The sequence below is a fragment of the Astyanax mexicanus genome, chromosome 6 (genome assembly GCF_023375975.1).
Source record: "Astyanax mexicanus isolate ESR-SI-001 chromosome 6, AstMex3_surface, whole genome shotgun sequence".
NCBI classification, from domain to species: Eukaryota; Metazoa; Chordata; class Actinopteri; order Characiformes; family Acestrorhamphidae; genus Astyanax; species Astyanax mexicanus.
In genome coordinates this window covers 9712238-9727316 of record NC_064413.1, presented here as the reverse complement: position 1 = coordinate 9727316, position 15079 = coordinate 9712238, and the positions used below count along the sequence as shown (strand labels likewise).

The following is a 15079-nucleotide window of genomic DNA, read 5'->3' as shown; positions in this document are numbered from 1 at the left end:
CACCACATGTGGCAGAATTACAGTCAAAATTCCTCCACAGTGCTGTGAAAGAGTCACTGACACAAGTTTTCGCAAACGCTTGACTGCAGTTGTTGATGGTAAGGGTGGATCAAGCTGTTATTAGGTTTAGGAAGCAAACACTTTTTTCACACAGAGTCATATAGGTTTGGATTTTTTTTTCTACCTTAAATTGCTGGATTTAAATCAGATTTAGATAACTCTGCTAAACAAGTCACTTTGTTTGATCAGAAAGATAACGTGTTTTCATCATTTGAGGAATAATCGTGCCATTAGAACATTTTCCACAGAATGAGTTGCATCCGATAAGGACGAATCTCAGTCTGTAAGAGGAATCAGATCTGACAGGTCTCAGTGTATCAGCGCATGGCATATCATTCATTTAAGGTTGAACAGTCAGAACAGAAAAAGTACAGAGGAACTGTGTTAGTCCAACAGAACAGTTTCTGCTCTTTTAACTGAGTTACATTATGATATAATATCCAAACTTCAGAAGACATAAGATATCTGAACGTGTTCTGAGGTATCAGAACGTGTTCTGAGGTAAAAGACCCAAATTGTGCACACTTTTAGTAGGTACTGACCAGCGTATACTGGGAATAGAACACAATACCTGCCTTATGTTCTGGAGAGGTTCTGACCCACTCCTCCTCTACATAATTTGAACCACAGTTTGGTTCTTATCTCTGCTCAAAACCTTGAGCCAGAGTTTAAAAAATGATTAATATTTTTCGTAGTTCTGGTTCCAAACAGTTAAGTGACTAAATTAACTAAAGAACTTTGCCTCGCCTTTTACTTGATTTTGGTTGGTTTGTAGAATGTAGAATGTTTCACGAGTTGCTTTTTCAGATGTTGTGCTGAATTTTGCTTCCCTGCAGCAGAATGAGTGCAACAGATTCCCCTCAGATTCCTTTTATTTCTGTTTATAAATAAGATTTAATCTACAGTTACAGTGACATGCCTGCATATCACCAAGGAGAGCCGGATTTCAGCACAACACTGTTCTTTTTCTTCTTATTGTAATAGGATAATAAAGTGCGTGTAAACACACTCACTGTACCTGTATACCTGTTAAACCCCTAATAATAATGCATTGACTCGCACATAAAGTATTTTTCTCAGAGCTCCAGCACTGAGACCTAGTTGTGTTGTTCAGCAGGCAGGGAGGATAAGTCTCTCCAGCAGGGAGAAGGCTAAAGACACGACCTCGCTCGGCTCTATCTGGGTCCTCTTTTTCAGGAGCACTGAGGCAGATCACATTGAGACTAATGGGAGATGACCGGCTTTGTTGCAGCACTCTTTCACTGGTTCACGGGCTCGGGATGGCAGGCCACTGTCAGGCTCGCTTAAGGATCGCGGGGCACGTATAGCGCGCCTCTTTATGTAATACAGTGGGCCAGGGCTAAAAATAGAGCTCTCCTGCCGTTTCAGCATCAGACTGGCCCTTGTTTAAAGTGATCTCATCAGCATAGTCAGATAGTACCCCGCTGTGTGGCAGGCATGAGTATAGGCATTCGCAGCGAGGGCGGCATCTCAGGAGAGTGCACGGATCAATTCGGTCCTGGAGAACACCTGTCGATTGAGACTGAACTTTCAGAGCAGCAGCTGCTTCAGTAATAATAGGACCCTCAGGAATTCTACAGCTTCAGGTCACATCAGGTCAGGTCAAGCAATCCGGGAGACTGGATCCTCCAGAAGCCACAGTTTTCTTTCTAGAGTCACTATGAAGACCAGAGAGCATCACTGCAGCTTCTGACGGGGATACTGTAACAGGGATGTGTGAAAGGGACCTGTTAGGAAAGCCCCGGATCACCCAGGAAAGGCGAGTTTCCCAGTGAGGAGTGTGTGAAGGGGCTCGTTCCCCTTGACCCGCTCGCTCTCTCTCTGGAGGAATGGTGTTCACAGGAGGATGTGCAACAGTCAGAAGATTGTCTGGAGCCTGGTGATGATCTCGCTGTTCGAGACAGGTGTGGGAGTGGCCAGCGTCATCCTGGGAGTGCTGGAGCTTCAGGGTGTGGTGCAGCAGACCCACCTGTCCACAGCTACACCCATATGGAGCGGCGTGTTTGTATGTCTCCACCTCTGCTAAATTTTTATATTTTGGAAACATTTAAAATACAACCATTAAATATCAGCTTGGTTTAAACCTTAGTCCATGATAATGATCTTTATTAAAATTGGCTAAAGGTAATGCTTTTGCTTTTTTTTTAAAAACATTGTTACAATTTCTGAGGCAAGAGTTTAATAGGTTAATCTAAAATGCACAAGTAGTGACCCAATTGTGCAACAGCAACTATGAAAATATGAAAATATATGAATTATGATTTCCAAATGGAATTAAAAAAAAAGACACACTTTTTTAATTTGCAGTTAGCAAATTTGTTTCTATTGTGTATCTATGCACACTGTAAACCCAGAAGTTGTTTGAACTCAAATAAATTAAGTCGTTTTATATAAAATTGAAGATTTATAAACAATCCTCAACTATTTTGAGTTAGTTAAACATTTGTGGACACATATAAACATTCAAACTGAGATCTTTGATTTGAACCAACTTTTAATAACTGTGTTTAGTCTGTTGTCATTAACAGCTTCTTTTCCATTGGCTTCTGTCACAATCTATTTGCATACTGGGTGTGTCCCCCAGTTTCTGACTAACACTCACCATCAGTGTGTAGTGATTCCTCCCAGGCTAGTTTAGGTAAACTTGTAGATTAACTGTTATGATTAAATGAAGGTTTTAGAACAAGCATCATTTACCGAACTGCAGTAACTCTGTGTTCTCGCTGTGCTCTCAGTACTTTTAATTCTTTACTGTTTTCTTTCATCTACTTTTCTATGAGTATTTAAAAATAGTTGAATGAAACCAGAAGGAAGACTAAATACAAGTTTAGAAAAAAAATAATATATATGTATATGTATTTGTTAAGCTCACTGTACTTTTTTTTGTATTACATGAACTTAAAATTTATTAGGTAATCGGTTACAACAAAAGTTTTAAGTTTAGTCAACTTATCGGGTTTTATAGTGCACTACAGAACGAATGAAAGGTGTTATAAATATTAACTTGCCCTCTCTTGCTGTCATCATGTTTCTGGTTTTGAACTTTTCCCCCTCTGTGCTGCATAAGTAAAAGTTGAGTGTAGGTCTGTAGAAAAAAATATCTTAATATGTTTTATTCCTCAGTTCCTGCTGTGTGGACTCTGTGGGCTGCTGTGTGCCAGGAAGAGAACTGGACTGACAGTAAGTTGAAGGAGATGGACTGGGTGAGACAGGAGAAGGTAGATGTGGTGGGAAAGGAGATATGAGAGGTGGGATCAAGTGTACACATAAAGTGGTTGATGATGTGAGTGAGAGAGGATAGATAAAACCAAATGAGTCAAATGAGGTAGTGTAAACAGGAGATGAACTGAAGGGAGGAGGGACAGAGGTGGGATGGAGTGGGACTTTGGACACACCTTAAATTAGAAAATCTGAAATACTTCTCAGACCCCGGATGGGGAAAACGGACCTTTCTGAAAACGCTGACGTCACATAGCGAGTCTGCACGTCTGCTTTTTGTTTGAAGTTTCCTGTTCGCCATGTTAGTACGTCCTGCTCTTATTTAGGAAATTAGCGCCACCAGCCTGCCTTTTATTGCGCTGAGTAACACACTCGAAGTCCGCAGACACAGCAAATGTTTGGAGTTCAAAAATCTGCAGTTAATCAAAACTGTGTGAAATTGATAAATTGTGTGAGTTTATTCTCTATCTTAAAGTACAAGTTGAGTTGAGGTGAACTCTTTGGCAGTGTAGTTTTTCAGAGTTGATTCCAATGTGTTGAGGAGCATTACTGAACGCTCTAAAGGGCGTGTTCCCCAATCCTAGTTTACCATCAGTGTAAATCCTTGTCCACCAGGGCTACCTTCCATGGGGTATTCTTTAATATTTTGGATGATGGTTGTTTGCTTAGCCAATGCGTTGTCGGCTATAAAAGCAAATAATAGTTTTTTTGCAATGTTAAGGACGATAAAGTGCTGGCAATGCAATGAAAAAATGTACACAGGCATACACTTGTTGAGTATAAAATTGTTATTGTATATCAGTAATTAAGTTTTTTTTGTCAGTTTTACTCCTACATGTTCCAGGGTTTTAAAATATTAGTTTAATAACACACATTTTTGCATTCATATTTAGCACTGTCAAGGAGTTTATGGTAAAATTAACTGGAGCTGAAAGCTGTATTTTACTTTAGGTGGGATAAGTGTTTTAACAACAGCTCAGAATTAACTCCTAAGCAGAGTTAAAAAGCCAACTCCCAGAAAGGAGCTACTTTAACTCTGTCATAGACTGTATTCGATGGTCACGCATATACACTTAAAAGAAGTTGATATTAACTCTCAGGGAGATTATTCCAAAAAATAGAATTTGCTGTGCAGAGTTTGTGTCAATGAGGGGGTTTGCCATGCGCCGCTCTATCGAAACTCGCCCAAAGCCGTACGAAAAGCGCACTAAAAAGTGCATTTGCTGTTCCTGGAATAGCTTAACTGAAGTTAAAGTAAAAGAGCAGTCTGGCTTTTATCCGCAGACAGAGTTTGTGTGAATGGGGACACGCCCAAAAGCCGAATCCATCCGAAAGCACCCTAAAAAGTGCATTTGATGGTGCTAGAACAGCTTAGCTGGAGTTAAAGTAAAAGAGCAGTCTGGTGTAGCTTGAAGTTTCCTGTTTGCCCTGTTAGCATGTCCTGCTCTTATTTAGAAAAGATGGCCACAGGGTAATGCTGTAAGTAACACGCTGAGGTCTGCAGACAGAATATGTATGAAAAGTGGGGGTTTGCCACACCCGCTCTGTCGAAACTGCCCAAAGCCGTCCGAAAAGGGCGATAAAAAGTGTGTTTGCTGTTGCTGGAATAGCTTAGCTGGAGTTAAAGTAAATTTCATGATGGCACTGTTAGTTTGCTCTGCTCTTATTTAGGAAACAAACGCCACCAGACTGACTTTTAATGCCGTGAGGAACGCCCTCGAGGTCCGCAGATAGAGTATGTGTCAATGACGGGGTTTGCCATTCCACACTCTATCCAAACTCGTCCAAAGCCGTCCTAAAAAGCGCGCTAAAAGTTTGTTTGCTGTTGCTGGAATAGCTTAACTGGAGTTAAAGTAAAATAGCAGTCTGGTGTAGCTCGAAGTTTCCTGTTCGCCCTGTTAGCATAGCCTTCAACAGCTGCCTCCCCTCATTCTGCCTTGTTTCTTTTTCCTTCCTTCCTTTCTTCTTTTAAAAACCTGATTTCTGCTTTTTGGGCAGCATGATGTCTCTAGCCCCCAGGACTTTTAACCTGGGTTCCCATTTTGCACCCCCTAAGAGGGGGCCCCCAGAATGTCCCAGAATGTTTAGAGGACTGTGACTAAAGTTCATTCTCCAAGTTGATTTTATGAATATATTTATGTCAATAAATAAATAATTAATTATTTACCAACTTACCATCTTTGGTTACTATTTTCTTCTAAGAAACTACTGAGGTCTTCACAGAACAGGAATATTTATACTGAGACTAAATTACACACAGCTGGACTCTATTAACTAAACGGAAATCGATTGCACTGGATTTTATTTAGGGGGTTTAGAGTAAAGGGGGTAAATACTTTTACACGTTACAATTTTTTCAGATTATTATTTAATTAAATGTATAATACATGTTTTTGAAGCTGTAAAGGATTAACATTGTGAGAGAGAAAAAAAGTGAGTAAAAAACACTCTAAATATGTTAGAAATGATACTAATGAACTCCAACAAATGAACAACTTCTGTTGCATTTTAAATAGGCAGTCACGTCTCAAAATAACTTTATTTTTATGTAAATTACAGAAACCATTTTTTTGCCGTGTTGTTAAATGTTATTATAAGAGCAGTTTTTTATTTTATTACATTTTTTTTGCTTTTTTTAAGTTTTCTTTATTTTCAAACCTATTATAGACAACTTGTTGAATAGCTTTTTACAAAGAGTCAGACACTGTGGAGGAGGTGAGTGACAGGCTGTGTGGTGAATGAGGTGAGTGAATGATTGAGACTGTGTGAGTTAAATTCAGTGAGGTTTTTTTTTCGTGTCACACTGAAGACACTTTAATATTTATATTTCTACTCGGTAAATACGAGGCAGGGTCAGTCAGTACGCACAGTGTGTTGGTGGAGCGGTGTGTGTGTTCTGAGTGTGTGAGACTGCACTGGGAGTGTTGTGGGCAGGGCTCACGGCAGCAGCCGCTGCAGCACGGAGGACAGTAACTGAAGAGCGTGTGTTTATCTCAGAGTCGCCAAAAGTCTCCAATAACACCACAAAAACTCACTAGATTTCTCGCTAGTTGCTTTTTTACTAAAAAAGTCGCTAGAGGGTCTGAAAAGTAGCTAAATATAGCGACAAAGTTGGCAACACTGCTCCGCGGTCATGTTGTGTGTGTGTGGGGGGAGCGCGGGAGGGAGGGAGAGAGGGGCGGGGCTGCGCACGGGAGAGAGGGGAGGGGCTAAGCTCTGGGGAGCGTCGGTGGTGAAAATAAAAACACATCGTCCTTAACTGTAAATTCGAATTAATCGATAAAATCGATTAATCGAAAAAGTTCAAGGAGTATGAACACTTTTGAATACTTTTGAAAGCCACTTTAGGTGGTCCATAAGGTGGGTCAGGGCGAGAAGCAACAGCACTGCAGATCTAAAGGGAAACTCACACTTTTGTTGTTACTAAATGTTGCTGTTTGCTTAGTACCTTTACTAGGAGGTACGTTAGGATACTCTCTGCAACTCTGAGCACTAAAACTGAACTGTACTCCTTTATTTCAGATGATCCTGTTCTCCGCCTGCTGCATATGTGGGCTAATCGGAGGCATCCTAAATATTCAGTTTGTGCGGGGGTATGCCCGGCGGATGGACGCGGTGCCCCCCCTGCACCTGGCCTCGCTCTCTCTGGCCTGCATCGGCATCGGGGGCTGCATCCTGTCCACCTGGCTGACCTGTCGACTGGCCAGCAGCGAGCAGCAGAGGATGTTCATAGAGAGGGAACTTTCCCTTCACCATTCTGTGGAGATGGGAGAGAAGGTGAAGAACATGCAAGGGTAAATGGAATTGTGTGACTACACATGCAAATTTAACATACTGGAATATATTTTGAATATATTCTATTATTGTATTGGAGGGAGGTCATTATCCACCGTCAGACAGGGACCAGTAATAATAACTTGGTCCTGTTTGCACAAAAATGGTGCACATATTGAAAGATGGCTAATGCTAATTGGTGGGTTAGCCTCTGTTTGTCTTTAACCATAGTATCTTCAGTACATGTATTTTTAATGAAATTTTAAAAAATCACAGTTATGTTCACACTAACTATATACAGTACCAGTCCTACATTGTAAATGAATACTGAAGTCATCCAGACTATGCAGACATGAAGGAACACATAGGGAATCATGTAGTAACCTGTACAACAGAGGAAACTCTCGCTCTTTCTTACTGGGGCAGTCCTGATAAGCGCCAGTTTTATCAAAATGTTTTTGATGGTCTTTGTGACTGCTCTTGAGGATACTTTCAAAGTTCTTGAAATGTTTTGTATTGACTGACATTCATTTCTTAAAGTCATTTTTTCTTTAATTAGTTTTTAAATAGGGCTATTCACTGTATACCTGTAACTCTACCTCTTCACACGTTTACAACTGATGCTCTCAAACACATAAAGAGACAAGAAATTCAAGTAATTAACTCTTGACAAGTTCAGCCTGATTTCCAGGTGACTCTACCTCATAAAACAAGATGTTTAAAGCTGTCATCTAAGCAAGAGGTGCTACTTTAAAGAATTAAAAAAATAAAGCATATTTTGGTTTGTTCAACATTATATTTGTTTACTTAATACTTTTGTTTCTTTTTATAGTTTGGATGACTTTAGTATTAATCTACAATGCAGAAGTTTTTTTAAATAATAAAAAAAACAGTCAAGTGTCCAAACGTTTGACTTCTACTGTATGTACAGTGCACAGTCAAGTTTACACATTTTGACAGTCTGGTTTAAATGACCTACCAAAGCATGAACTGAGCTTTGTTAAATTGTAATTTGTATATTTAGTCCAGTTAGTTTGGTTTCACACTGCAATTTAGTGACTAAACACACTTAACAACTTTACCACAAGAACTTGACTGCATCCTGGTTTCATGTGGGTGGAGCCTCCCTATACTTTCCATGGAATAGATTATATAGGGTATGCTTTGGATGGTGGTGTGTTGTCAGTTTGGTAAGTTGTCTTACCAAACCACATCTTTTTCATATTTTATTGTTTAATGGGTGAGGATAGGCTAACTCAACTTCCTGTAATTGGTCTGAAAGTCCAAACAGTCCAGATAAGCGTTTTCACACTGCAAACTGACATGGTTCAGTAAATCAAAAAAATTATACTAAATATTTTGGTCAGACCAAACGGTCTGGTCTTAAAAGTTCAAAGGTTTGGACCAAACAAGCTAGTTCTGAAAGCAGCCATAGCAAACCTGTTGTGCCTGTTCTGCTATGACACCTGCCTAAATATTAATCAATCAAGCTACCTTTATTTTCACTCTGTAATAATTTAATGTCTATTGAATATACAGATGATTTACAACTTACATCAAAAAATTCGATTTAAAAAAATTAATATTAGAAATCTGTTATTTAATCAGGTAAGCTAAAATAGGGAACTAAAAAAAAATAAAATAAAAGATAAACAGAATATGAATGAATAAACAGAAAACAGAACAAAAAAAATAATAAAAAAAATAAATAAAATAAATGTTGCACTTTAAGGCACACTTAAAATCTTTACTTTTCCGGAAAAACTGCTAACATTACTGTTGAAAATATTGGAAATTTAAGCTTACTCTAAGTAAACGGAAGCACTTTATTCAACCCAAAAAACAGTTTTCTAGAGAGAAATCTTCTCTACTAGAAAGGAAACATGGCTGCTCTGTAGCTGCTCTGTAGCTAAAAGCAGATTTTATCAGCTCAGTAAAAAAACTCCAGGAACCTGACGGGTAATTGACCACTGAAAAAAATAGTGTGCTTGATCTACTTAAAAAAATCAATTCAACTTTTTGCATCAGATAATTAGGTAGATCAAGCAAGAGTAGTCATTGTATTTACTACTTAATTTCTCCAGTAGTGCTAACATACTTTTTCAGGTAGTGTCAACTTAAAAGAGTCCATTGACACTACATAGGAAATTGAAGTATTGTCAACTTAATTTTCTCTTGTACACTGCTGACTTAAAAAGCTGAGTTAACTCAACTTAAGTGTTTAATTTGTCCTTTTAAAAAAATGATCTGTTAAGTCAAATAAACTAACAATTCATCTTAATTTTAACACACACTTTCAAGTTAATAAAACTTTAGTAATATTCACATAACTTATCATTTTAAGTTAACCATGGATATTCTCTACATATTTAGTATATTATTATTTAACTACCAATACTGACAGTACAATAATGGAGCAATACAGAAGTAAACTGGGTAAAGAGTGAACTCTGTAGCTCAAAGCCAGCATACTGTGATCACTAGAAACCCAGAATAAAGTTATTGTGCTCTTACAGCTCTACAACACTGAGACCTGCCAATCAACATGTATATTATAATTACTGCATGCCCAGGATAAGGTAGCTTTGGGCAACAGACAACACAAAGATGGTAAGTAAGGGAGAGGCCACGCCCAATATGCAAATATATGGTACCAGGAGCCTATAGGAAAGCTGCATGAACCAACACTGTAGAAAGAGAATCGACACAGGTAGTGACTAAAACCCTAGTAAATATAACAAGACTTTAGTTTGTTGTGCAGGAGTACCTAAAAAGATTTATTACATAAATACATTATATTTAGGAAAAAATACACAATGTCTTGTATTTTGAACAAATGTGGAGTAATTAAAAACTAGATATATTCATGTAAAGGTAGAAACATATTTTTTGTTGTTAATAACACAGATTTAATTATGTTACATTTACTAATGCTCAGATTTATTTTTTCAGTGTAGAGCAGGTCGGATAATTACTGTTATTTATAAAAATCACTGATGAGCAATTAAGATGACATATGGCCAGAGAGCAAGTTATAAATGCATAAAAACCAGTGTGTTACCCATCAAGCTTTTAGTGTAAAATATGAAAAACCTTTCCTGCATCTTCACTACAACATCCAGCATCAGATGTTTAAAAAAAGTCCTGCAGACAGATAGAATGATATATGACATATATGTTTGGAGAAAAAAAGGGTGCAGAGATTCATTAAAAGAATACCTTTCCAACTGTTTGTGCTCTGGGTTTGTGTTGCAGCCAGTGGCATGGGGAGCATTTTGACTGATGGAATGGAAGAATGGACTGAAGCAAATACAGCAGCAGTGAATTCTGGAAGTGAACATTAAATATCTCATCATCTGTGCAAAGAATTGGAGATGAAAAAGGGGGAAACTTCTACAGAAGGAAAAGGATCCTGATCACATCAAAATAATTCACTCTGGACTACCTCATGAGGAGCAAACTCAAGGATCTGCCATGCCTCTCAGAGTCCCCTGACCTGAATCCTCAAATGTTCATGAATTGACTCAATGACCTCAGAGGACTAGAAGCCATTTTGCAGGAGGAAAGGATGAAAATGCCATAAACAAGAACTGAAGAACTGTTGGCTGCTGCAAAAAATGTCAACTACATGAAGGACTACCAGAAAATGTTTATGTTATGACTATCTCAGTTTTCAAGTCACATATTCCTCCTTTCTTTACTTATATCGTTGCTGTCCAATGAAAAGCAAGTGTCTCCAAAACAGCAACTTTACAGGAGAGAGAAAAAATCGTCTTCAATTTGAATGGAAGTCAATGTAAAAAAAGATTACATTACATTTGGCAGACGCTTTTGTCCAAAGCGACTTACAATAGTCAAGTACAAGGTAATAGAAGTTTAAAGGTAAAACATCTTTAGATAGGGCTTAAAGGAGGTCAAAGGGAAATAATAGGACAGAGGAGTGAAGGAGGGGAAGAAGGAAAAGAGGTTAGAGGTAGTTAGTGTGTTAGAGGTGTTAAGAGAGTAAGTGCTCTTTGAAGAGCTCTGTTTCTTAAAGATAGAGAGGTTTTTTTTTTTCGCATAACTCATATGTCATGATTGAAACTCAGGACCAAAAATGGATGTGCTCTGCCAAAGTTGCTTGTCTGTTTGCATGGATAATTCTAGCCAGATACTGCCATTACATTACATTTCAGATAATTTCGTTTTTTCTTTTAAAGAGTTTCTATTGGTCCGTTCATCAAGACATTCTGACACGGTGTAAGGGACAGTTTGTGTGTTCAAGGTATGTAGAAAAATAAAAATCTTCACAAATGGATATACTTGGTTTTCATTGGAGAGCAACGATATGCACATAGAACCAAAAAGAAAGTGAGTCTCTGTAACAGGGCTGTAGATACGTGGCTTCATTAACACACATATAGATTCTTTTAAACCTTTTCTCGCATGTTGGTCACTACAATGAACAGCTATTTAAAAGTCATTATTTTCTATGTGTGTTTGTTTTACTGTTATTGATGCATGACAGTCTTTAAATGGGACTTTGAAACAGCCCTGCACCATGTGACCAATAACTGCAAGTGCAACGAACCATACGGTAAACACTCTATCACAGGGGTCACTAATAGGCGGACGGCGGTCCGGATCCGGACCCAGACCAATAAACTACAGAGAAGGATTTATTTCTGACTGCGTTCATTTAAAGTGGTGGAACGTTAGAAGTGGGAGAATAAAGCGAGAAAAGCTAATACAGATGGTGCGCACCAGAAAAAAAAAATTAAAATACTACCTTTAAAAAAACATACTAGTACTAGAGTTACTTTGAGGAATTAATGAGAAACAACCGAGACAAGAGTGCAAAATATTCCACTTTACTCCACCTGATCAGAACTCCTCAACAAGAAAAAAAACTCCCTCGCTTGCAGGAGCGCTCTCTCTCTCTTTGCTCCCAAAACAACCCTACCTCAACACTAAGGCAACCCCCAGGGGACAAAAAGCATTGGCAACTTCCCCCATCAGTTTTACCCACAACATAATAAAGTATGCTACAGTAATAATATTAAATAAAATAAACTACTGGTTTTAAAAACAGCTGATATTTTGGCCAAGTTCAGCAAACATTTCTCTATATATTATACGATTTATCATTCATGTAATTATCATGACAGGCAGACCTAAATGAAATGAAATGGTTAAAATGGAGGGTTTCAGTGTGTCTTGGTCTCCCATACAAAAAAACCCTGCTGGTCACTAAAAAATGAAACTTTTTTCAAGCTCTGTGTTCAATATTTTCATGTGGATGGATTTTTTTTTTTATAAAAACACTGACATCTTAACGCAAGCATGTTTCTGCATCTTATATACCTCCTTTCTCCCTATATGATGAAATATATAAGTCATAAAACTTCAGCGTCTACATGCAGATAGCACTACAGTTCAGATTTCCACATATGAATAAATATAAATACTGTTTTGTTACAGATATACAGTATAATATTGTGTTAAATCTTAATATGAATCATTTCTTTCCTAGCACGCTAAAATAAGAAGTATCATTTTGTGATTAAAGTCGCTTAAATGTCACTCTTTACAAGGCACATCATCGAGAAAGAAGAAAGATAAAAGTTACTAGGAACAATAAATGATTATTAATTTAGACTGATATGGGTGATATTATTTAGCTACGCATACAGGAATAGTGTCTCAGCCAGCCAGACATCTCAGCATGTAGAGTTGTAGAGGTTGATAGAGCGTCCAATAGAATGGCATCCCACACATTTTCTATCAGACCAAGTCAAGAAACAGCTGAGGAGGCTCCACCCCAGGAAAGCAGCAGGCCCAGACAAGGTGTCCCCCCGAATCCTGAAGACCTGCGCGGCAGAACTGGGTGAACCGTTACTACGGATTTTCAACCTGAGCCTGCAGCTGGGGAGAGTGCCCACCCTCTGGAAGACATCATGTTTAGTACCAGTTCCGAAAAAGAACCGGCCCAGTGAGCTGAATGACTTCCGACCGGTGGCACTCACTTCACATCTGATGAAGACGTTGGAGCGGCTCTTCCTCTGTCTACTCAGACCGCAGGTGCAGCATGCCCAGGACTGTCTACAGTTTGCATACAGGGCAGTTGTTGGTGTGGAAGACACCATGCTCTACCTGCTACACCGAGCCCACTCACACCTGGACAAGGGGAAAAGCACAGTGAGGATCCTCTTCATGGACTTCTCGAGTGCCTTCAACACCATCCAGCCTCTTATGCTCCAGGATAAACTGGATGGGATGCGAGTGGACCCCTACCTGGTCGCATGGATCTTCAGCTACCTCACTGATAGGCCGCAGTATGTCAGGCTGAAGGACATCACGTCTGACACTGTGATCAGCAGCACTGGAGCACCTCAGGGCACGGTGCTGGCCCCTCTCCTCTTCACCCTGTACACCGCAGACTTCTGCTACAACTCCGAGCTGTGTCACATTCAGAAGTTTGCAGATGACACAGCCATCGTGGGGTGTATCAGGGACGACAACGAGGAGGAGTATAGAACTCTGGTGAGGGACTTTGCTGTTTGGTGCCACAGGAATAATCTGCAGCTCAACACCTCAAAGACCAAGGAGTTGGTTATTGACTTTGGGAGGTCCAGACCAAGGTCACGACCAGTTCTGATTGATTGGGTTGAGGTGGAGGCTGTGGACTCCTACAAGTACCTTGGGCTGTGGCTGGACAGCAAGCTGGACTGGACCTGTAATTCTGACGACCTGTACAGGAAGAGTCAGAGCAGGCTGTACTTCCTGAGGAGACTGCGGTCCTTCAACATCTGCAAGAAACTCATGTGGATGTTCTATCAGTCTGTGGTGGCCAGTGTCCTGTTCTACACCGTGGTGTGCTGGGGATGCAGCATATCAAAGAAGGACTCATCCAGGCTGGACAAACTGATCAGGCGTGCTGGTTCTGTGGTCGGCATGAAGCTGGACTCCTTGGTGACGGTGGCAGAGAAGAGGACTATGGACAAACTGCTGAACATCATGAACGATGCCAGTCACCCTCTGCACACCGTCATCAGCAACCAGAAGAGCCTGTTCAGTGACAGTCTAATCCTCCCCAAATGCAGGACCAACAGACTCCGAAACTCCTTTGTCCATCATGCCATCAGACTTTACAATTCCTCCCCTGGGGGAAGGAGGAGTAACAGCAGGACAGAGGATGAGGAGGAGCAGTAGCAACTCAAATGGACTAAGTGCAATAAAATAACACATACAGACTAAGCGCAATAAAATAATACATACGGAATAAGTGCAATAAAAATTCTATTCAAATACATTCACTGCATATTTATATTTATAGTTATACTAATTATATTTGCTGTTTTATACTTTTGTCTACTTCCTTTGCACTTTATATTGTAAGATTGTTTAGTTTTATTTTATTACTCCCTGTCACCTACTCTTTGTTTCTATCTGTGTGTACTGTATTGATGCTGCTACTGGAACCCTAATTTCCCTGAGGTAACCTCCCAAAGGGATCAATAAAGTTCTATCTATCTATCTATCTATCTATCTATCTATCTATCTATCTATCTATCTATCTATCTATCTATCTATCTATCTATCTATCTATCTATCTATCTACAGTGCCCTCCATAATTATTGGCACCCCTGGTTAAGATGTGTTCTTTAGCTTCTCATAAATTGAGTTTTGTTCAAAATAATATAGGACCACGATGGGAAAAAAAAGTAAAGTCCAACCTTTAACTCAAGTAAATTTTAAGGGGGAAATAAAATCCCTGACTAAGAAATAATTATTCTTCATAAAATCACCTGTTCCACAATTATTGGCACCCCTAACAATTCTTAGGAAATAAATTTAATAAAAGTATTTCTGTCACTTCTACAGTGAAAGACAAAGGAACATACCATTCAAGTGAGGCAGATGTGTGTTGACCTTCACAAGTCAGGCAATGGCTACAAGAAAATCGCTACTCGCCTACACCTGTCCATATCTACTGTCAGAGGAATTATTAAGAAGTTTAAAACA

The 15079-nt window shown here is 39.3% G+C and overlaps 1 protein-coding gene across 1 annotated transcript; it reads left to right on the top strand.

Annotated features, from left to right (window-relative positions):
- Positions 1-1077: 1077 nt before the first annotated feature.
- Positions 1078-12213, top strand: tmem196b (transmembrane protein 196b). Its single transcript, XM_007237414.4, has 4 exons — positions 1078-2086; positions 3205-3261; positions 6823-7094; positions 10330-12213. Exons 1-4 carry the CDS (start codon positions 1928-1930, stop codon positions 10355-10357), a joined length of 516 nt encoding a protein of 171 aa, XP_007237476.3. The 5' UTR covers positions 1078-1927; the 3' UTR covers positions 10358-12213.
- The last annotated feature ends 2866 nt before the right edge of the window (positions 12214-15079 follow it).

What these genes read in the sequence shown, in the direction of transcription:
- tmem196b (XM_007237414.4), top strand. Translation starts at nt 1,928, where the DNA reads ATGTGCAACAGTCAGAAGATTGTCTGGAGCCTGGTGATGATCTCGCTG. An exon ending in CCATATGGAGCGGCGTGTTT is followed by an intron (nt 2,087 to 3,204) that starts GTATGTCTCCAC and finishes TTTATTCCTCAG; the next exon opens with TTCCTGCTGTGTGGACTCTG. An exon ending in AAGGTGAAGAACATGCAAGG is followed by an intron (nt 7,095 to 10,329) that starts GTAAATGGAATT and finishes TTTGTGTTGCAG; the next exon opens with CCAGTGGCATGGGGAGCATT.